Source organism: Manis javanica, chromosome 3 (genome assembly GCF_040802235.1).
Source record: "Manis javanica isolate MJ-LG chromosome 3, MJ_LKY, whole genome shotgun sequence".
Taxonomy (NCBI): Eukaryota; Metazoa; Chordata; class Mammalia; order Pholidota; family Manidae; genus Manis; species Manis javanica.
Genome location: NC_133158.1, coordinates 165,687,580 through 165,707,217, shown reverse-complemented (window position 1 = coordinate 165,707,217; position 19,638 = coordinate 165,687,580). Strand labels below are relative to the sequence as shown.

At 36.5% G+C, this 19,638-nt stretch overlaps 1 protein-coding gene across 5 annotated transcripts in view; it reads left to right on the top strand.

Moving 5' to 3' along the window:
• ATR (ATR checkpoint kinase) overlaps positions 1–19,638 on the top strand; it is a 127,888-nt gene that overhangs the window by 70,969 nt on the left and 37,281 nt on the right. For all 5 annotated transcript variants that reach the window (XM_073232325.1, XM_017660861.3, XM_073232328.1 and 2 more), the window contains 5 exons: positions 11,392–11,570; positions 14,163–14,327; positions 15,365–15,456; positions 17,888–17,979; positions 18,207–18,384. In XM_073232325.1, the coding sequence (XP_073088426.1) occupies positions 11,392–11,570; positions 14,163–14,327; positions 15,365–15,456; positions 17,888–17,979; positions 18,207–18,384 (706 nt within the window). The remainder of the gene's footprint in view (positions 1–11,391; positions 11,571–14,162; positions 14,328–15,364; positions 15,457–17,887; positions 17,980–18,206; positions 18,385–19,638) is intronic.

Below are 19,638 nucleotides of genomic sequence, written 5' to 3'. Positions count from 1 at the left end.
TTTAACTTCTTTATTACCAATCTGGATGCCTATTATTTCTTTGTGTTGTCTGATTGCCTTGGCTATGACCTCCAGAACTATGTTGAATATAAGTGGGGAGAGTGGGCATCCTTGTCTTGTTCCTGATCTTAAAGGCAAGGCTTTCAGCTTCTCACTGTTAAGTATGATTTTGGCTGTGGGTTTGTTATATATGGCCTTTATGATGTTGAGGTACTTGCCCTCTACACCCGTTTTGTTGAGAGTTTTTATCATGAATGGATGTTGAAATTTGTTGAATGCTTTTTCAGCGTCTATGTAGATGAACATGTGGTTTTTGTCCTTCTTTTGTTGATGTGGTTGGTGAATGATGTTGACAGATTTTTGAATGTTGTACCATCCTTGCATCCCTGGAATAAATCCCGCTTGATCATGATGGATGATCTTTTTTATGTATTTTTGAATTCGGTTTGCTAATATTTTGTTGAGTATTTTTGGATCTATGATCATCAGAGATATTGGTCTGTGATATCTTTGCCTGGTTTTGGTATTAGAGTGATGCTGGCCTCATAGAATGAGTGTGGGAGTATTTCTTTCTCTTCTACTTCTTGGAAAACTTTTAGGAGGGATGGGTATTAGGTCTTCACTAAATGTTGGAAAAAATTCAGCAGTGAAACAATCAGGTCCAGGTGTTTTGTTCTTAGGTAACCTTTTGATTACTTTGAATAGACCAATTTCCTTGCTGGTAATTGGTCTATTCACATTTTCTGTTTCATCCTGGGTCAGCCTTGGAAAGTTGTATTTTTCTAGAAAGTTGTCTATTTCTTTTAGGTTATCCAGTTCTTTAGCATATAATTTTTCATAGTATTCTCTCATAATTCTTTGTATTTTTGTGCTGTCGGTGATGATTTTTCCTTTCTCATTTCTGATTCTGTGTATATTTGTAGACTCTTTTTCTGGATAAGTTTTGGCTAGGGGTTTATGTGTTTTGTTTATTTTCTCAAAGAACCAGCTCCTGCTTTTATTGATTCTTTCTATTGTTTTATTCTTGATTTTGTTTATTTCTACTGTAATCTTTTTTTATGTCCCTCCTTCTACTGACTTTTGTCCTCGTTTGTTCTTCTTTTTCTTGTTTCGTTAATTGTGAGTTTAGACTGTTCATATGGGATTGTTCTTCTTTCCTGAGGTGGGCCTGTACTGCAGTATACTTCCCTCTTAGCACAGCCTTTGCTGCATCCCAAAGACTTTGTGGTGTTGAATTATTGTTGTCATTTGTCTCCATATATTGCTTGGTCTCTTTTTTTTTTTTTTTTGGTCATTGGTCCATTGATTATTTAGGAGCATGTTTTTAAGCCTCCATGTGTCTATGTGGTTTTTTTGTTTTCCTTGTGTAGTTTATTTCTAGTTTCATACCTTTGTGATCTGAGAAGCTGGTTGGTACAATTTCAATCTTTTTGAATTTACTGAGGCTCTTTTTGTGCCCTAGTATATGATCTATTCTTGAAAATGTTCCATGTGTGCATGAGACGAATGTGTATTTTTTTGCTCTTGGATGGAATGTTCTGTAGATGTCCATTAGGTTCATCAGTTCTAATGTGTTGTTCAGTGCCTCTATCTCCTTACTTATTTTCTGTCTGATTGATCTGTCCTTTGGAGTGAGTGCTGTGTTGATGTCTCCTGGAATGAATGCATTGCATTCTATTTCCTCCTTTAGTTCTGTTAATATTTGTTTCACATATCCTGTGTTGAGTGATCATCTCCCTCTTGTTCATAAACCTGTAAAAGCATATACATTTCTGTTTAAGCCAGGCAGTTTTTTTGTTTTTTGTTTTGTTATCATTAATATAAAATATTTGGTGCATAGATATTTATAATAGTTATATCCTCTTGTTGGACTGACCCCTTTATCGTTATATAATGTCCTTCTTTTTCTCTTGTTACTTTCTTTGTTTTGAAGTCTATTTTGTCTGATACAAGTACTGCAACTCCTGCTTTTTTTCCCTGTTAGTTGCATGAAATATATTTTTCCATCCCTTTACTTTCAGTCTGTGTATGTCTTTGGGTTTTTAGTGAATCTCTTGTGGGCAACATATAATTCGGTCTTGTTTTCTTATCCATTCACTGACTCTGTGTCTTTTGATTGGTGCATTCAGACCCTTTACATTAAGGGTGATTATCGATATGTATGTACTTATTGCCATTGCTGGCTTTAGATTCGTGGTATCCAAAGGTTCGAGGGTAATTCCCTTTCTGTCTAACAGTCTAATATAACTTACTTGGTATGCTATTATAAAAACAACCTAAAGATTCTTTTTTTTATCTCCTCCTTTTTTCTTCCTCCTCCATTCTTTATATATTATGTATTTTATTCTGTACTCTTTGTCTATGCCTTGATTGACTTTTGGGGTTAGTTGATTTGTTTTTGCATCTGCTTGGTAATTATTTGTTCTACTTTCTTTTCTGTTGTTTTACCTCCCCTGGTGATAGCTATTTAGCCTTAGGAATGCTTCCATCTATAGCAGTCTCTCCAAAATGCACTGTAGAGGTGGTTTTGGGGAGGTAAATTCTCTCAGCTTTTGCTTATCTGAAAATTGTTTAATCCCACCTTCAAATTTAAATGATAATCTTGCCAGGTAGAGTATTCTTGGTTCACGGCCCTTCTGCTTCATTGCATTCAATATATTATGCCACTCTTCTGGCCTGTAAAGTTTCTGCTGAGAAGTCTGATGATGGGTTTTCTTTTGTATGTGATCTTTTTTCTCTCTCTAGCTGATTTTAAAAGTCTGTCCTTACCCTTGACTTTTTGCCATTTTAATTATTATATGTCTTGGTGGTGTCTTCCTACGGTCCGTTGTGTTGGGAGACGTGTGTACCTCCATGGCCTGAGAGACTTCCTCCTTCCCTAGAATGGGGAAGTTTTCAGCAATTACTTCCTCAAAGACATGTTCTATCTCTTTTCCTCTCTCTCCTTCTTCTAGTACCCCTATAATGCAAATATTGTTCCATTTGGATTGGTCACATAGTTCTCTCAATATTTTTTCTTTCTTCGAGATCCTTTTTTCTCTCTGTGCCTCAGCTTTTTTGTATTCCTCTTCTCTAATTTCTATTCCAGTTACCGTGTCTTCTACTACATCTAATCTATTTTTAAATCCCTCCATTGTATGTTGTATTTCAGATATGGAATTTCTAAATGATTGAATCTGACCTAAATTTGTCCCTGAGTTCTTGAATATTTTTCTGTGCCTGCATGAGTATGTTTATGATTTTTATTTTGAACTCTTTTTCTGGAAGATTGATGAATTCAGCTTCATTTGGCTCTTTTTGTGGTGTTTCGGAAATTTTTGTTTGAAGCAGGTTCCTTTGTCGTTTCATATTTGTATCTGGCACCCTCTAGTGCCCAGAAGCTCTAGTCTCTAGAGCTGCTCAGCCCCTGGAGTGATTTCCGGGGTTGCAGGGGAGTGGTGCAGGTGCCCTGGAGGTGGAAAGAGGTGTTTCCTGATTCCTGGCTCCTGTCTCCACTGTCAGAACCAGTGGACTGAGCACACAGTTTTAAGCCTCTGCACTTTGCTTCTGTAGCTACCATAGTTTGGGCCTCCCTCTGGCTGTCCTGATGCCAGGGTAAAGACTGCCAGTTTGGGTGAGCCGGTGCCAGCATGCCAGGAGGAAGGCACAGCAGGCTGCGTATCACAATGGGTGTCCTTGGAGCTGAGTAGCCAGCCATGGGGATAGAGTGCCTGTCACTCTGAAAGTTCCCAACCTGCTGGGCAGAGCGCGCCCAGACAACCTTGTCCCATATCCCTTTTCCCATGCAGCAAGCTCTGTGCAAACCCCGCCCCTTCAGCAGCTCTCTTGCTGCTAGGAAGCCTCTCACACTGCCCACCTATTCTTTGTCCCAGGGTGGCCGGATGTGGATCCCTGTCCTTCACAAACAGCTGGAATCTCAGTCTCTCCAAGTATTCCACCTGTCTTAGCTTTCCAACCGCACTGATCTCCCGAGCACCATGCATGTAGGTTTGTGCTCCCAAAGCATATCTCCAGGGCTGGGTATACAGCAGTCCTAGGCTTCCACCCCCTCCCCGCTTCGTTTCTCTTCCTCCTGCTGGTGAGCTGGGTTGGGGGAGGCCTTGAGTTCCGCCAGATCAAGACTTTGGTACATTGCCTTGTTTTGTGAGGTCTGCTCTGTTCTCCAGGTGTAAGCAGTCTGGTGCAGCCTTCTTTCTTGTTGCTCTTTTAGGATTAGTTGTATTAACTATATTTTCTTATTATATGTGGTTTTTTGAGGAGTTCTCTGTCGCACCTCTCATGCCACGATCTTGAATCTCAGGTTGTTTTTTTTTTTTTTAATTTTATTTTGGTATCATTAATCTACAATTACATGAAGGACATTATGTTTACTAGGCTCCCCCCCCTTCACCAAGTCCCCCCACATACCCGTTCACAGTCACTGTCCATCAACATAGTAAGATGCTGTAAAATCATTACTTGTCTTCTCTGTGTGGCACAGCCCACCCCGTACCCCCACCACACTATACATGTTAATCGTAATGCCCCCTTTCTTTTTTCCCACCCTTATCACTCCCTTCCCACCCATCCTCCCTAGTCCCTTTCCCTTTGGTAACTGTTAGTCCATTCTTGGGTTCTCTGCTTCTGCTGCTGTATTGTTCCTTCAGTTTTCTTTTGTTCTTATACTCCACATATGAGTGAAATCATTTGGTACTTGTCTTTCTCCGCCTGGCTAATTTCACTGAGCATAAAATACCCTCTAGGTCCATCCATGTTGTTACAAATGGTAGGATCTGTTTTTTTCTTATAGCTGAGTAATACTCCATTGTGTATATGTACCACATCTTTATCCATTCATCTACTGATGGACATTTAGGTTGCTTCCATATATTGGCTATTGTAAATAGTGCAGCGATAAACATAGGGGTGCATCTGTCTTTTTCAAACTGGAGTGCTGCATTCTTAGGGTAAATTCCTAGAAATGGAATTCCTGGGTCAAATGGTATTTCTATTATGAGCATTTTGAGGAACCTCCATACTGCTTTCCACAATGGTTGAACTAATTTACATTCCCACCAGCAGTGTAGGAGAGTTCCCCTTTCTCCACAACCTCACCAATATTTGTTGTTGTTTGTCTTTTGGATGGTAGCCATTCTTACTGGTGTGAGATGATATCTCATTGTGGTTTTAATTTTCATTTCTCTGATGACAAGCGATGTGGAGCATCTTTTCATGTGCCTGTTGGCCATCTGAATTTCTTCTTTAGAGAACTGTCTATTCAACTCCTCTGCCCATTTTTTAATTGGATCATTTGCTTTTTGTTTGTTGAGGAGCGTGAGCTCTTTATATATTTTGGATGTCAACCCTTTGTCGGATCTGTCATTTATGAATATATCCTCCCATACTGTAGGATACCTTTTTGTTCTATTGATGGTGTCCTTTGCTATACAGAAGCTTTTCAGCTTTATATAGTCCCATTTGTTCATTTTTGCTTTTGTTTCCCTTGCCCGGGGAGGTATGTTCAAGAAGAGGTCACTCATGTTTATGTCTAAGAGATTTTTGCCTATGTTTTTTTCTAAGAGTTTATGGTTTCATGACTTACATTCAAGTCTTGATCCATTTCGAATTTACTTTTGGGTATGGGGTTGAACAGTGATGCAGTTTCACTCTCTTACATGTAGCTGTCCAGTTTTGCCAGCACCATCTGTTGAAGAGACTGTCATTTCCCCATTGTATGTCCATGGCCCCTTTATTGAATATTAGTTGACCATATATGTTTGGGTTAATGTTTGGAATCTCTATTCTGTTCCATTGGTCTGTGGCTCTGTTCTTGTGCCAGTACCAAATTGTCTTGATTACTGTGGCTTTGTAGTAGAGCTTCAAGTTGGGGAGTGAGATCCCCCCCCCACTTTATTCTTACTTCTCAGGATTGCTTTAGCTATTCAGGGTCTTTGGTGTTTCCATATGAATTTTTGAACTGTTTGTTCCAGTTCATTGAAGAATGCTGTTGGTAGTTTGATAGGGATTGCATCGAATCTGTATATTGCTTTGGGCAGGATGGCCATTTTGACAATATTAATTTTTCCTAGCCAGGAGCATGGGATGAGTTTCTATTTGTTTGTGACCTCTTTAATTTCTCTTAAGAGTGACTTGTAGTTTTCAGAGTATAAGTCTTTCACTTCTTTGGTTAGGTTTATTTAGTGACTTGTAGTTTTCAGAGTATAAGTCTTTCACTTCTTTGGTTAGGTTTATTCCTAGGTATTTTATTCTTTTTGATGCAATGGTGAATGGAATTGTTTTCCTGATTTCTCTTTCTATTGGTTCATTGTTAGTGTATAGGAAAGCCACAGATTTCTGTGTGATAATTTTGTATCCTGCAACTTTGCTGTGTTCCAATATCAGTTGTAGTAGTTTTGGGGTGGAGTCTTTAGGGTTTTTTATGTACAGTATCATGTCACCTTCAAATAGTGACAGTTTAACTTCTTCTTTACCAATCTAGATTCCTTGTATTTCTTTGTTTCATCTGATTGCCGTGGCTAGGACCTTCAGTACTATGTTAAATAACAGTGGTGAGAGTGGGCATCCCTGTCTTGTTCTCGATCGCAGAGGAAAAGCTTTCAGCCTCTCGCTGTTCAGTATGATGTTGGCTGTGGGTTCATCTTATATGGCCTTTATTATGTTGAGGTGCTTGCTCTCTATATCCATTTCGTTGAGAGTTTTTATCATGAATGGATGTTGAATTTTGTTGAATACTTTTTCAGCATCTATGGAGATGATCATGTGGTTTTTGTCTTTCTTTTTTGTGTATGTGGTGGATGATGTTGATGGTTTTTCGAATGTTGTACCATCCTTGCTTCCCTGGGATGAATCCCACTTGGTCGTGGTGTATGATCCTTTTGATATATTTTTGAATTCGGTTTGCTAATATTTTGTTGAGTATTTTTGCATCTATGTTCATCAGAGATATTGGTCTGTAGTTTTCTTTTTTGGTGGGGTCTTTGCCTGGTTTTGTTATTAGGGTGATGTTGGCTTCATAGAATGAATTTGGGAGTATTCCCTCCTCTTCTATTTTTTGGAAAACTTTAAGGAGAATGGGTATTATGTCTTCTCTGTCTGTCTGATAAAATTCCAAGGTAAATCCATCTGGCCCTGGGGGTTTTGTTCTTTGGTAGTTTTTTTGATTACTGCTTCAATTTCGTTGCTGGTAATTGGTCTGTTTAGATTTTCTGTTTCTTTCTGGGTCAGTCTTGGAAGGTTGTATTTTTCTAGGAAGTTGTCCATTTCTCCTAGGTTTCTCAGCTTGTTAGCATATAGGTTTTCATAGTACTCCCTAATTATTCTTTGTATTTCTGTGTGGTCCATCATGATTTTTCCTTTCTTGTTTCTGATTCTGTTGATGTGTGTTGACTCTTTTCCTCTTAATAAGTCTGGCTAGAGGCTTATCTATTTTGTTTATTTTCTCAAAGAGCCAGCTCTTGGTTTCATTGATTTTTTTCTATTGTTTTATTCTTCTCAATTTTATTTATTTCTTCTCTGATCTTTATTATGTCCCTTCTTCTGCTGACCTTAGACCTCATTTGTTCTTCTTTTTCCAATTTTGATAATTGTGACATTAGACCATTCATTTGGGATTGTTCTTCCTTCTTTAAATATGCCTGGATTGCTATATACTTTCCTCTTAAGACTGCTTTTGCTGCGTCCCACAGAAGTTGGGGCTTTGTATTATTGTTGTCATTTGTTTCCATATACTGCTGGATCTCTATTTTGATTTGGTCATTGATCCATTGATTATTTAGGAGCATGTTGTTAAGCCTCCATGTGTTTGTCAGCCTTTTTGCTTTCTTTGTACAATTCAATTCTAGTTTTATGTCTTTGTTGTCTGAAAAGTTGGTTGGTAGGATTTCAATCTTTTGGAATTTACTGAAGCTCTTTTTGTGGCCTAGTATGTGGTCTATTCTGGAGAATGTTCCATGTGCACTTGAGAAGAATGTGTATCCTGTTGCTTTTGGATGTAGAGTTCTATAGATGTCTATTAGGTCCATCTGTTCTACTGTGTTGTTCAGTGCCTCTGTGTCCTTACTTATTTTCTGTCTGGTGGATCTGTCCTTTGGAGTGAGTGGTGTGTTGAAGTCTCCCAAAATGAATGCATTGCATTCTATTTCCTCCTTTAATTCTGTTAGTATTTGTTTCACGTATGTTGGTGCTCCTGTATTGGGTGCATATATATTTATATTGGTTATATCCTCTTGTTGGACTGAGCTTTTTTCATTATGTAATGTCCTTCTTTATCTTTTGTTACTGTCTTTATTTTGAAGTCTATTTTGTGTGATACTAGTATTGCAACACCTGCTTTTTTCTCTCTGTTGTTTGCATGAAATATCTTTTTCCGTCCCTTGACTTTAAGTCTGTGCATGTCTTTTGGTTTGAGGTCTCTTGTAAGCAGCATATGGATGGGTCTTGCTTTTTTATACATTCTATTACTCTGTGTCTTTTGATTGGTGCATTCAGTCCATTTACATTTAGGGTGATTATTGAAAGGTATGTACTTATTGCCATTGCAGGCTTTAAGTCTATGGTTACCAAAGGTTCAGGGTTAGCTTCTTTACTATCTTACTGTCTAACTTAACTCGCTTATTGAGCTATTATAAACATGGTCTGATGATTCTTTATTTCTCTCCCTTCTTATTTCTCCTCCTGCCCTCTTTATATGTTGGGTGTTTTGTTCTGTGCTCTTTTTAGGAGTGCTCCCATCTAGGGCAGTCCCTGTAAGATGCCCTGTAGAGGTGGTTTGTGGGAGGCAAATTCCCTCAACTTTTGCTTGTCTGGGAATTGTTTAATCCCTCCTTCAAATTTAAATGATAATCGTGCTGGATATAGTATTCTTGGTTTGAGGCCCTTCTGTTTCATTGCATTAAGTATATCATGCCATTCTCTTCTGGCCTGTAGGGTTTCTGTTGAGAAGTCTGATGATTGCCTGATGGGTTTTCCTTTGTAGGTGACCTTTTTTTTCTTTCTGGCTGCCTTTAATACTCTGTCCTTGTCTTTGATCTTTGCCATTGTAATTATTATGTGTCTTGGTGTTGCCCTCCTTCGATCCCTTGTCATGGGAGTTCTGTGTACCTCTGTGGTCTGAGAGGCCATTTCCTCCCCTAGTTTGGGGAAGTTTTCAGCAATTATTTCTTCAAAGACACTTTCTATCCCTTTTTCTCTCTCTTCTTCTTCTGGTACCCCTATAATGCGGATATTGTTCCATTTCAATTGGTCACACAGTTCTCTTAATATTCTTTCATTCTTGGAGATCCTTTTATCTCTCTCTGCATCAGCTTCTCTGTGTTCCTGTTCTCTGTTTTCTAGTCCATTAATGGTCTCTTCTCTCTCGTCCATTTTGCTTTGAAGTCCTTCCAGAGACTGTTTTATTTCTGTATTCTCCTTCCTTAGTTCTTGCATATTTCTCTGGAAGTCCATCAGCATGGTCATGACTTTTGTTTTGAATTCTTTTTCTGGAAGATTGGTTAAATCTGTCTCCCCAGGTTCCTTCTCAGGGGAAGATGTAGAAGATGTTGAAGATGTCTGGGTTAGTCTTGTCTGGCTCAAATTTTTTTGCCTTTTCATGTTGATAGGTGCAGTGGTATGCTATTGACTCATCTGTCTGCTGGGAGAGCCAAGACTTTTTCCACTTGCTCCTGGCCTTTTTTTGCTGGGACAACTGCGACCTCTCGTGACTTGTGTTGGGTAATTGCGTGTAGACTGGGTCTCTCTCTGTATCTTGCCCGGCCGGTATGGAGGAAGCACCCTTGCTGTGGGCGTGGCCAGCCTCAGGCTGCTATGCTATGGTGGGGCCCCAGAGGGGTAATGCATGGGGGGGCTGTTTTGCTGTTTACCTCTGTGAGGGGCTCAGAGCTGTTGCCCAGGGGATTAGTGCGCCCGGAGTTCCCTGGAATTTCCAGCTGCTGGACTGTGACCCAGGATGCTTCCGTCCAGTAGTGGGGTCCCTGTCCCTTTAAGACTTTCCAAAAGCACTCGCTTTTCTTTGTCCCAGAGGCACTGGCTGTGGGACCTGCTCACAGGTCTTACTGTCCTGCTTCCCTAGTTTCAGCAGTCCTGGGCTCCCTCTCCCTTCCCGCTCCGACTCCTTTCCTCCTGCCGGGAGCTGGGGTGAGGGCCCTTGGGTCCCGCCGGGCTGTGGCTTGTATCTTACCCCTTTCACCAGGCCCTGGGTTCTTGCAGGTGTGGATATAGTCTGGCTGTTGTCCTGTGTCTTCTGGTCTCTCATTTAGGGATAGTTGTATTTGTTGTATTTTCGAAAATATACATGTTTTTGAGCGGAGATTCCCACTGTCCTACTCACGTCACCATCTTTGCTCCCCCCCCTCAGGTTGTTATTTTTATAAAATTTTTTGTACTTGGAAATATGTATTTGGATGAATGTTTTTCTCAGGAATATGGCTGATATATTTTCTATTGTTTAACAATTAAATGTTCCTGTTTCTGCATGTGAAGATAGTACTATAAACCAAAGATGAACTCTATCACCATTTCTACGAAAATTGCAATGAAAATTCTAGCTTTTAAGCCTAGCATTTGTGATCGTTCAAAGTTCAGTACCTTCAGCATTTCTCATAATTTAATGGAAGTAAGGGACTTATTTTAAATGTAATTTCTTTTAAATTTACTGTCTTGATTACTTAAATTTTGAAGAGATTTATTTCTATTTCCTGTTTTTTATAAGCTGCTATGAATCATTATTAAAATGTATGTTTTAAATAAAAATTTATAAACTACTGCCCTCATTTAAAACTTTCCAATTTATGTCTTTTTTTAATGCCCTTGATAAAAATTACCCGAAAGTATTTGTGATTTTATTTCAAAGGCTCTTAAACTTTCAATTTCCATTATGATAGTTCACATTGTATATTTGGAAACAGAGGAAAAAATAAATTGCTAACAAAGAATCCTAAACTTTAAACTTAGAAAGAAGGCTATTTTCATAATTCTGCCTTTTTCCTAATAGCTGCACTCTGTATCAGTGTTTTTGTAGTTAATAATAGTGATTCATCTTTGTATCATCTTTATATCTTCTCAACATTTAATACAGATTTACAGTTAATCCTCACAATATTGTAAGGAAATCAGGACAGACAGTAATATTTCCTTTTGTAGATGAGGAAACAGAAGTCAAATAAATTAGATGACTTTTCAAGGTAAGGTAGGTGATAATGGTGGAGTTGGAGCAAGAATTCACTCAGCAATCATCCTGTTGATAGTTTCATTCTAAATATGATACCCTAACACATTTAAGTTAATTTATTTAGTGAAATACTTTGAATTTTAAATAAATAAATTGAATTTTCAATGTGTACTTTAAAAATTTCATCTTAAAAGTTTCTATGCAATTATCTTTTTATACTCTAGTATCTACTGTGCATTATGAAGACCATCAGAGTGTAACTCGTTTTCTAGACCTCATACCTCAAGATACTCTGGCAGTAGCTTCCTTTCGCTCCAAAGCATACACTCGAGCTGTAATGCACTTTGAATCCTTTATTACAGAAAAGAAGCAAAGTATTCAAGAACATCTTGGATTTTTACAGGTTTGAAATTAATATTGAGAACTTTGTAATGGTGTTTAAAATTGCCAGTCTTCTATGTTATATTGTTCATTGAATTGAGCTTTTTATTTAATGTTTTATTTGCTGTGCTAGACATTAGATATTTATAAACACTTTAGAAGCTTCCAGATTAGTGGGGAAAGATAATCCTCAATTTGGTCTAATATTTTAAGAATAACTATGTAGGTGTACCCTGAGGAAAGGCACCAAACTCATCCTCTATGCAGGATGTGGTGGGAGATGATAGTGGGTGAACAAGGGACAGTAAGGGTTTCCTGGAGAGGATGTCTAAGCTGGGTCTTGAAGAATGAATAAAAGATAAAAGAAGACATTTCAAGCAGAGGCATCCCTATGGAGTTGGGAAAGAATATGGTATATGCTAAAGAGTTAAGTGTCAGCTTTAGAATGCAGAAAAAAGACAGAGATTTGAGCAAAGGAAAGATAAATCATAGAAGACCTTTTAAGCTGCCCAAAATTCTTTGAGGATTTGACACAGTGTTACGGTCAGAATGGCATTTTAGCTTAATGCCTATGGCAGTTGTGTAGAGAAAGGATTTGTAAGAGCTGTGATTCAAGACAAACAGGCCATTGCTGTTCTCATGAGAAATGTGGTTCTGAATTTGGGGTGGGTGAATAGGGGGATGTACTGGTTATAATAGGAATCAGGAGTGACAGTGTTGGCAAACTAATGGTTTAAGTGATGATATTATGACTCTGTAAGGAAAAAAAAAAGGGCTGGTGGGGCTAATGCAATGGGATTAAATAAGAGGCCAAAATTGGTGGGCTTTTTCCAGGTAGAAAGCAAAGTATGGTGAGAGGAAAGAAAAATTAGCAGTGTGTAGTCTTTGGATGAATATTAGCTCTCTCCTAGCTCTGAGTCTGTTGTTCATTGTTAGAACCATTCCCTTAGAAAGATGTTCAACTCCCTTGTCTTTCTCCCTCTGTGTGGTACTCACTGTAAAACTCCATCCCTGGGTAATCTCACCCATATGCCTTCCCAGTGTCTGCATTTAAAAAGCAGCTGAACATTGCTAGAGAAAAATCATACATTGGATTTTAAACTGCTTTCACTTGAAGTTTATAGTCTCAGACATCAGCAGTACTCTTTAACACTACCTTCAGTCCTTCTGTTTCTATAGTAAGCCTACTTTCCTACCCTTCAAGATGACTGTTTCTTACCTTCTCTTCATTTCTCTGCTTCTACCTCACTCACTCTCAATTGATGATCTTGTTTCATCATCATTAGGAAAATAGAACCCAAATGTCTATCAAATCTGAAAATACACCAGCTTCAATGCCATGTTCTTTTTCTTTGTTTCTGCTCTTCCTAAGGAAGGATCCCTTCCTGTCAGAATTCAGCATTTCTTGTGTTCTTGTTCTCAAGGATTTCTCTCCTTCAGATATTCCTGCTCACTGTACTATCCTCAATTTTTCTTTCTCAACCAGAATATACAGAATATACAGACATGATCTGGTATGTCCTGTCTTATTTATAATTCCCTTGACCTTACATTTTCCTTCAAATAAGTCCATCTCTCTGTTTCTTTTCACAGCTAGTTTTTTAAAGAACTATCTATCTTCTCTATATTCACTTATTTCCTATTCATTCTTTGAACATTCTAACAAAATTTCTCCATTCCACTACTGCTACTCTTTCTAAGAAAATCAGTGTCCTCTGTCTTGCCAAAAGTATAAGGTTTCTCAAACCTCATTTTCTTAACCTCATAGAATCATTTGACCACTCCTTTATTATTAAGGCATTTGTTTCCCATGGCTTCTGGGATACCGCATTCTCTAGGTTTCTTTATACTACTCTGGTTTCTCTTCTTGATTTCATTTGCTACTTCTTGTCTGGAAATATAGAAGCATTCTAGTCTTTTTCCCTGGCTCTCTTTTCTTCTTTCTCTCTATTCATTTCCTAAATCATGCCATCCTTTTCCTGCATTTAAAGAGTATCTCTGGGTTTAGATTAGGTTACCCAGGGAGGTTAAACTCTCCTGCACTAGTGCTGTCTGACTTGTACATTTTAGAGTGCAGTACAGTGTGCAAATGTGAAAAAGACATACTGCCTAGAATTAAATGTTTGTCAGAAATATAAATAATAATAATAATATCTTTGTGTTAATTGTTCCATATATTTATCTTCAGCCTTAATATCTCCTTCAAATTCAGATTTGATGTCTTGAGTTTCTTGAAGGCACTCAATACTGATATATTAAAATGCTTGTTTAATTTTTTTAACTTCTAAAATACAATAAAAATTTGTAAACTATATCCAACAGAATTTATTATAAGTTGGATTTAAAGAGATTTCAGGACCTTGAGGCTCCCTCTTACTCTGGTTATCAATAGCAGTTACTAATGTAGACTTGTATTTAAGTGGAATTAGTGTTGAGATAGTAGAATGCCTGGGAATCAGTTGTAATTTTACCATGAGTCTGATTGAAACAATTATTTCTTGTTGCTTTGAGGAAAATTCTCATATGCTTTTCACTTAAACTGGTGGTTTTATAGTTTTATTTCTAGCTGTTTTTTTTCTTCCTTCATTTGGTTGTTTTTAATGGTTGAACAAAGAAATTGTATGCTGCTATGCATGAACCAGATGGAGTGGCTGGAGTGAGCGCAATTCGAAAGGCAGAACCATCTCTCAAAGAACAAATCCTCGAACACGAAAGCATTGGCTTACTGAGGGATGCCACTGCCTGTTATGACAGGGCTATACAGCTAGAACCAGACCAGGTAGGATAATAAAGGTAGCATGGAAAGAGTCCTGAACTAGGAACTCTTGAAACTTTAGTTTCAATACTATCTCTACCAGTGTATGTCTGGAAAATATTTAACCATCTCTGAGCTTGAGTTTCCTGACTGATAAAAAATAAGAGACTTGAATAATCTTAAAAATCCCTTTCAATGCCAAATTTCTATGACTTTAGAAATCCCCCTAATGAAAGAGATTTTTTATGGGACATATTTATATTTAACTGTGTTCAGTTACTCTATAATTTTATAATTGTAGTTCACTATTAAAACACATGCATCAGTGTTTAATAATAATAATGATTCTTAACAGCCTAGATACTTCCAGATTTCATATGCCCCCTACCACCGTCTGTGTATCTCTGAAATGGTCCCTTAGTATCATTGAGTTACAGTTATTAAAGGGGGCAGGGATGTTAACATATCTCATATTTATTGGGATAGGAAAGGAATTTAGAGTCCTTGATTTATAATTTTGACTTAAATTCTCTAATCTTGGGGTATTGCTTTTTATAATATTTGAATGTTCATTTACTCAGAAACTTGATGTATAGGGTCTTTATTTTTCACAGTCTTGTTTTCAACTTTAAAGAATATTGCATAATCTAAAGAATATTGCATAATCCTATTTAACTTTTTAGTTGCTGAAGTCCAGTCAATGTTAACAAAATTGTGACTTGAGTTGTAATTTTTATGTGAGAAATAATAATAACAAGTAATCTTTAAACATAATATTAAAGATTAGTTATTACTTTTATATTTGATTTGAACCAAAAATTAGACCAAATAATAAGTGGAAAAAATAGTAAATGCAACCTCAGGTTTTTAAAAATATTCAGATGTGTTTAGGATATTGTTAGGGGCTCAGCCATTAGATCAAGCAAGTCAGTTACTAAACTAAGAAGGGTAGGATCAATGAGGTAAATAGCATTTTTTCATGAGTATCAGTTAAGCTGTTTTCCTTTCTCAACATATATTTGAAGTGACAATTGCTTTTTTAAATATTTTTAAATTTCTAGATCATTCATTATCATGGTGTAGTGAAGTCCATGTTAGGCCTTGGTCAGCTGTCTACTGTAATCACTCAGGTGAATGGAGTGCATGCTAACAGGTAATATTTTCTGAAAAGAATTATTTTCTTTTGTTATGGAATCTGAATGAGAAATTTTTAATTAGTGAATTAGGTTGACAATATTTCCTAAAGTAATGAAATCTTTTCTATGTTTTCACGGCACTGGAGATGAGCTCCCTCTGACCCCAATTTTTTTTCTATATTCTCACAAGTCAATCTAGCACTTAACAGCTTATCTTCTATCCAAAGAGTCATCCTTGAATTAGATTTGCTTTATGACAGGTACCTTCCAGAGCTTACTAGCTACTGGTGAGACTCATATAGGCACTTGCAAAGGGTATCTAAGCCCTGTCTACACTATCAAGATCAGTTATTTTCTATGTTGGAAGTGGGAAACTTTGTGACTGATATATGGAATAGCATTCTAGACTGTGTGGGTTGGTTTTCCCCTAAGGATTGAAGAAATGAAATCACCCTTTCTTTCCTAAAGAAAATGTTTTTTTTTATAACAAACCAAATGATAACAAAAAATAGTACTTATGTGTAGCAAAGATTAAGGCCACACAGTTCTTCTGGTCGGGAAAATAACTGGAGTTTCGTGCTGCATTGCTCCGAGAGCTAAAAGCCTTATTCCTTATTTACCTGACCCCATGAACTTTTCTGGGCAGTGAGCTCTGGTAGAAGGGAAGGGATCTTAATTAACCAAAGAGTACACAGCGCACTATTTTTTGTTAGGTCACTCTGAAAACAGCTTTTCTGAGTAAAGTTTCTATAAATTCCAAACTGTGATTTATAAAGACCACCATTCTACAATATCTGAGGACAGAGAAGCTCACTATTAATCAGATGGTTTTCACAGTAGTAGAATTTATGAAATGATGGAAGAAACTACAGAAGCAGGAAAGAATGGTTATATGTTTAGAGATGTTTCTCCAGGTTAGTTAAGAGGCATTACGAATAGAGGGATTGTAGGAACTTGGGAAAGTTTGTTATAGCTGAAGGCTGTGTGTCAATTTTCTTATGAAGTATGCTGGACAGTTAGACTACCTTTGTCTCCTCTTTGGATCTGGAATACATAGAGCCTCTGATCCACAGCTTTGGGCCATGCAAAGGCAAGTGTCAATATTCAGTGAAGAATACTGTGTTGTATTGGAACAAGTGGTCATTGAGGGGATGTTTTCTTTGGGGAGAATATTTGCATTTAAACAAGTATTTCTCCTACTGACTGTACTTGATCTACACAATCATTCTTTTTAATGTATCCATTTATGGGGATAAAGTCTCACAGCCTGATCCTCATTGCCATTTGGTACTCCCCTCTGGATAGCAGATCCTACTAATTCTCAGATTTCTGTCCTAAAATTTTTATGTATTTTGGCATCTGGTGATAAGCTTATAAAGTTATTTAAAATTGGACATTTGACAACTACATCTTTCTTGCATTTCTTTTAGCCTTGTTCTAAATTGGTTTTGGTTATATGCATATTTAGAAATGAGAGCATATTCAGTATTTATGCTGCTTCGTTTTTCTTAAGTAAGTCATTTGTTACATTTTCTTTGTGTTTTTATTACAGAAGGAACAGGAGGACTTTTAAGGGCATTAGTTTCAGCCTTTCTGAGTCTGTTACCTTATTTATAGTATGAAGATATGTGTGCCTTTCATTGTTATTATATGATTAAATAAAAAAATGTGTCTAGCTCAGTTTAGCATATAACAGGTACTCAAATTATATGATTTTATATGATTAATAAAGAGGAAACATGAGGAAAATCTAGCTTCCTCTATGCAGTCATGTTCTAAATATCACTAGTCATCTTAGTGTCACATAAGTAGAATACTTAGAAGAAAAATGATTACCTATATCATACGGTTTTACAAACCCAAATTTGAGAGTAACTAAAAATAGTTTAAGAATAAGCATGTATTTTAGGTAGCTAATTTTGTATCCTTTGTCATGCCATTGATAACATCATTTGTAACTTTCTTAATGCCCTTATTGTTGAGTGCCCTTTGCACCCCCAACTGCTCCACCACACCCCACCAGCTCCTATATTTTCTTATATTTAGTTCAGAATCTTAATATTAGAACTACTTACTCTAAATGCATATATGTTCAGTTTGGCACTTTTTCCTCCTTGACCTTTGTTCGAGTTAAGCACACAGCTGATCTTATAACTGTACTTTATAGTTATCTAAGCCATTAATTCTACTCTAATATATGGTGCAATTTAATTTGAACTGGCATTTTTAAATGACCCTCCCAGGAGTAAATATTGAAGAAATGTTTTGGGGGAATGGAAAAACTGAAATTTGGAGGGTTGTTTTAGGTAGAGATTATTATTTTATATCTAAGTACAAAATATAATATGATACAAATACAGTAAATTGAGTAAACCAATGGAAAAAAAATCTCTAAATGCTATAATTTAAATAAAGAAATGTTTAGTTCATATGAGTTTATTTTAATAGGTCTGAATGGACAGATGAATTAAACACATACAGAGTGGAAGCAGCTTGGAAATTGTCACAGTGGGATTTGGTGGAAAACTATTTGGCAGCAGGTAAAATTAACTTCTTAAAATATAAGTAATATTAATGCTATGAATGTTCAGACTTAAGTAGATAAGCAACATTCGTAATTTATCTCTCAGCATGTTTTATGATTTCTTTGTTTAGTTATTCAAAGTAGAATGAAACCATCAGTTCAGTAGAAGAACCATTTTACCAAATGAAATAAAGCTTGTTCTTGAACCCCATGGCATTCCTTGACTCCTCATTTGTTTTTCAGATGGGAAATCTACAACGTGGAGTGTCAGACTGGGACAACTATTATTATCAGTCAAAAAAAGAGATGTCACAGTTTTTTATGACACACTGAAACTAGTGAGAGCAGAACAAATTGTACCTCTTTCAGCTGCAAGCTTTGAAAGAGGCTCTTACCAACGAGGCTATGAATATATTGTGAGGTATCCTGGGGTTTCCATTTTTATATTTCTGATCTATAAGTGTCATCTGACAAGTTGGAATTTTTTGATTAGTAAATAACTGATAGTATGCTTGGTTAGTATCATGTATTTCTATACAAAATGGCTCCTTCATTCTTTTATCCTCACAATCACCCTATAGTTTTTTTTTTTAATATTCTAATATGTATCCTTTTCATTGGAAAGACAATGAAACTTTCTAAAAAATAGCAAAAAAATATCTTTCATTTGACCTGTTCTAATGTCATAGTGTATTTTCTCTATAACCAACCTAAGTAATCTAGACATTAACTGTGCCTGGCACATTGGTGCTCAGTACTTGTTGGTTTCCTTTTCTTCTCATGTGAAAATGCATTTGATATTCCCCCTTTCACTTCAGCGCCAACGTGTATGCATTACATTACTAGAAAGGAATATTAGCTTTTAGATGTAAGGAAGAAAATGATGGAAAACATTTTAAGTCTGTTAATTCACTTGAAGAAAATAATATTTAAGTCTAATAAATATAAAAAATAAGCAAAAAAATTTTTTAGTTAGAACAATTTACTGTTATTTATATCATCCCTTTGGGTAACCACTTAATGAAACCAGACTGTAGGTACTCAGTTGCATCCTTGAACACTGAGTCATAGACACTGACTATATTACACATGGGAAAAAAGCTAATGTGAATTTATTGTTAGTGTTTTCATCATTCTTAGAAAAAAATTAAAATTGGATTAATTCACAATTTTTTTAGTGGCATCTGTTATGTCAGGTGCTTTTACCATAGCATCAGCAATATATGCAAATATTTATGTTGATTTATAATCCATATTTTCTTTTATCTTTATGTTATAAAGTTTCCATGTCACAGACTTGAATTTAGATTTTTTTTTTTTGACGTAGAGTTGATATACAATCTTATATTGGTTTTAAGTACATGACAGTGGTTCAACAGTTACGTACTATTATTAAATCCTCACCTCAACTAGTGCAGTTACTATCTGTCAACATAGGCAGATGTTACAGAATCATCGGCTATATTCTCCATGCTATACACTTGAATTTAGTTTTATATGCCCTTCTCCAATTTAATTCATAACAATTTGGGCATCATAGCAAAGCACTAAATATTTAAATCAACATAAATTGGTGTTTATATCCAATTTGAAAAGATGGAGATGTTACTTTTTAAATACTGAGAATATACATTGGTTAAAGTTCTTCCAAAGAAAACTTCACATTTTAGATTCT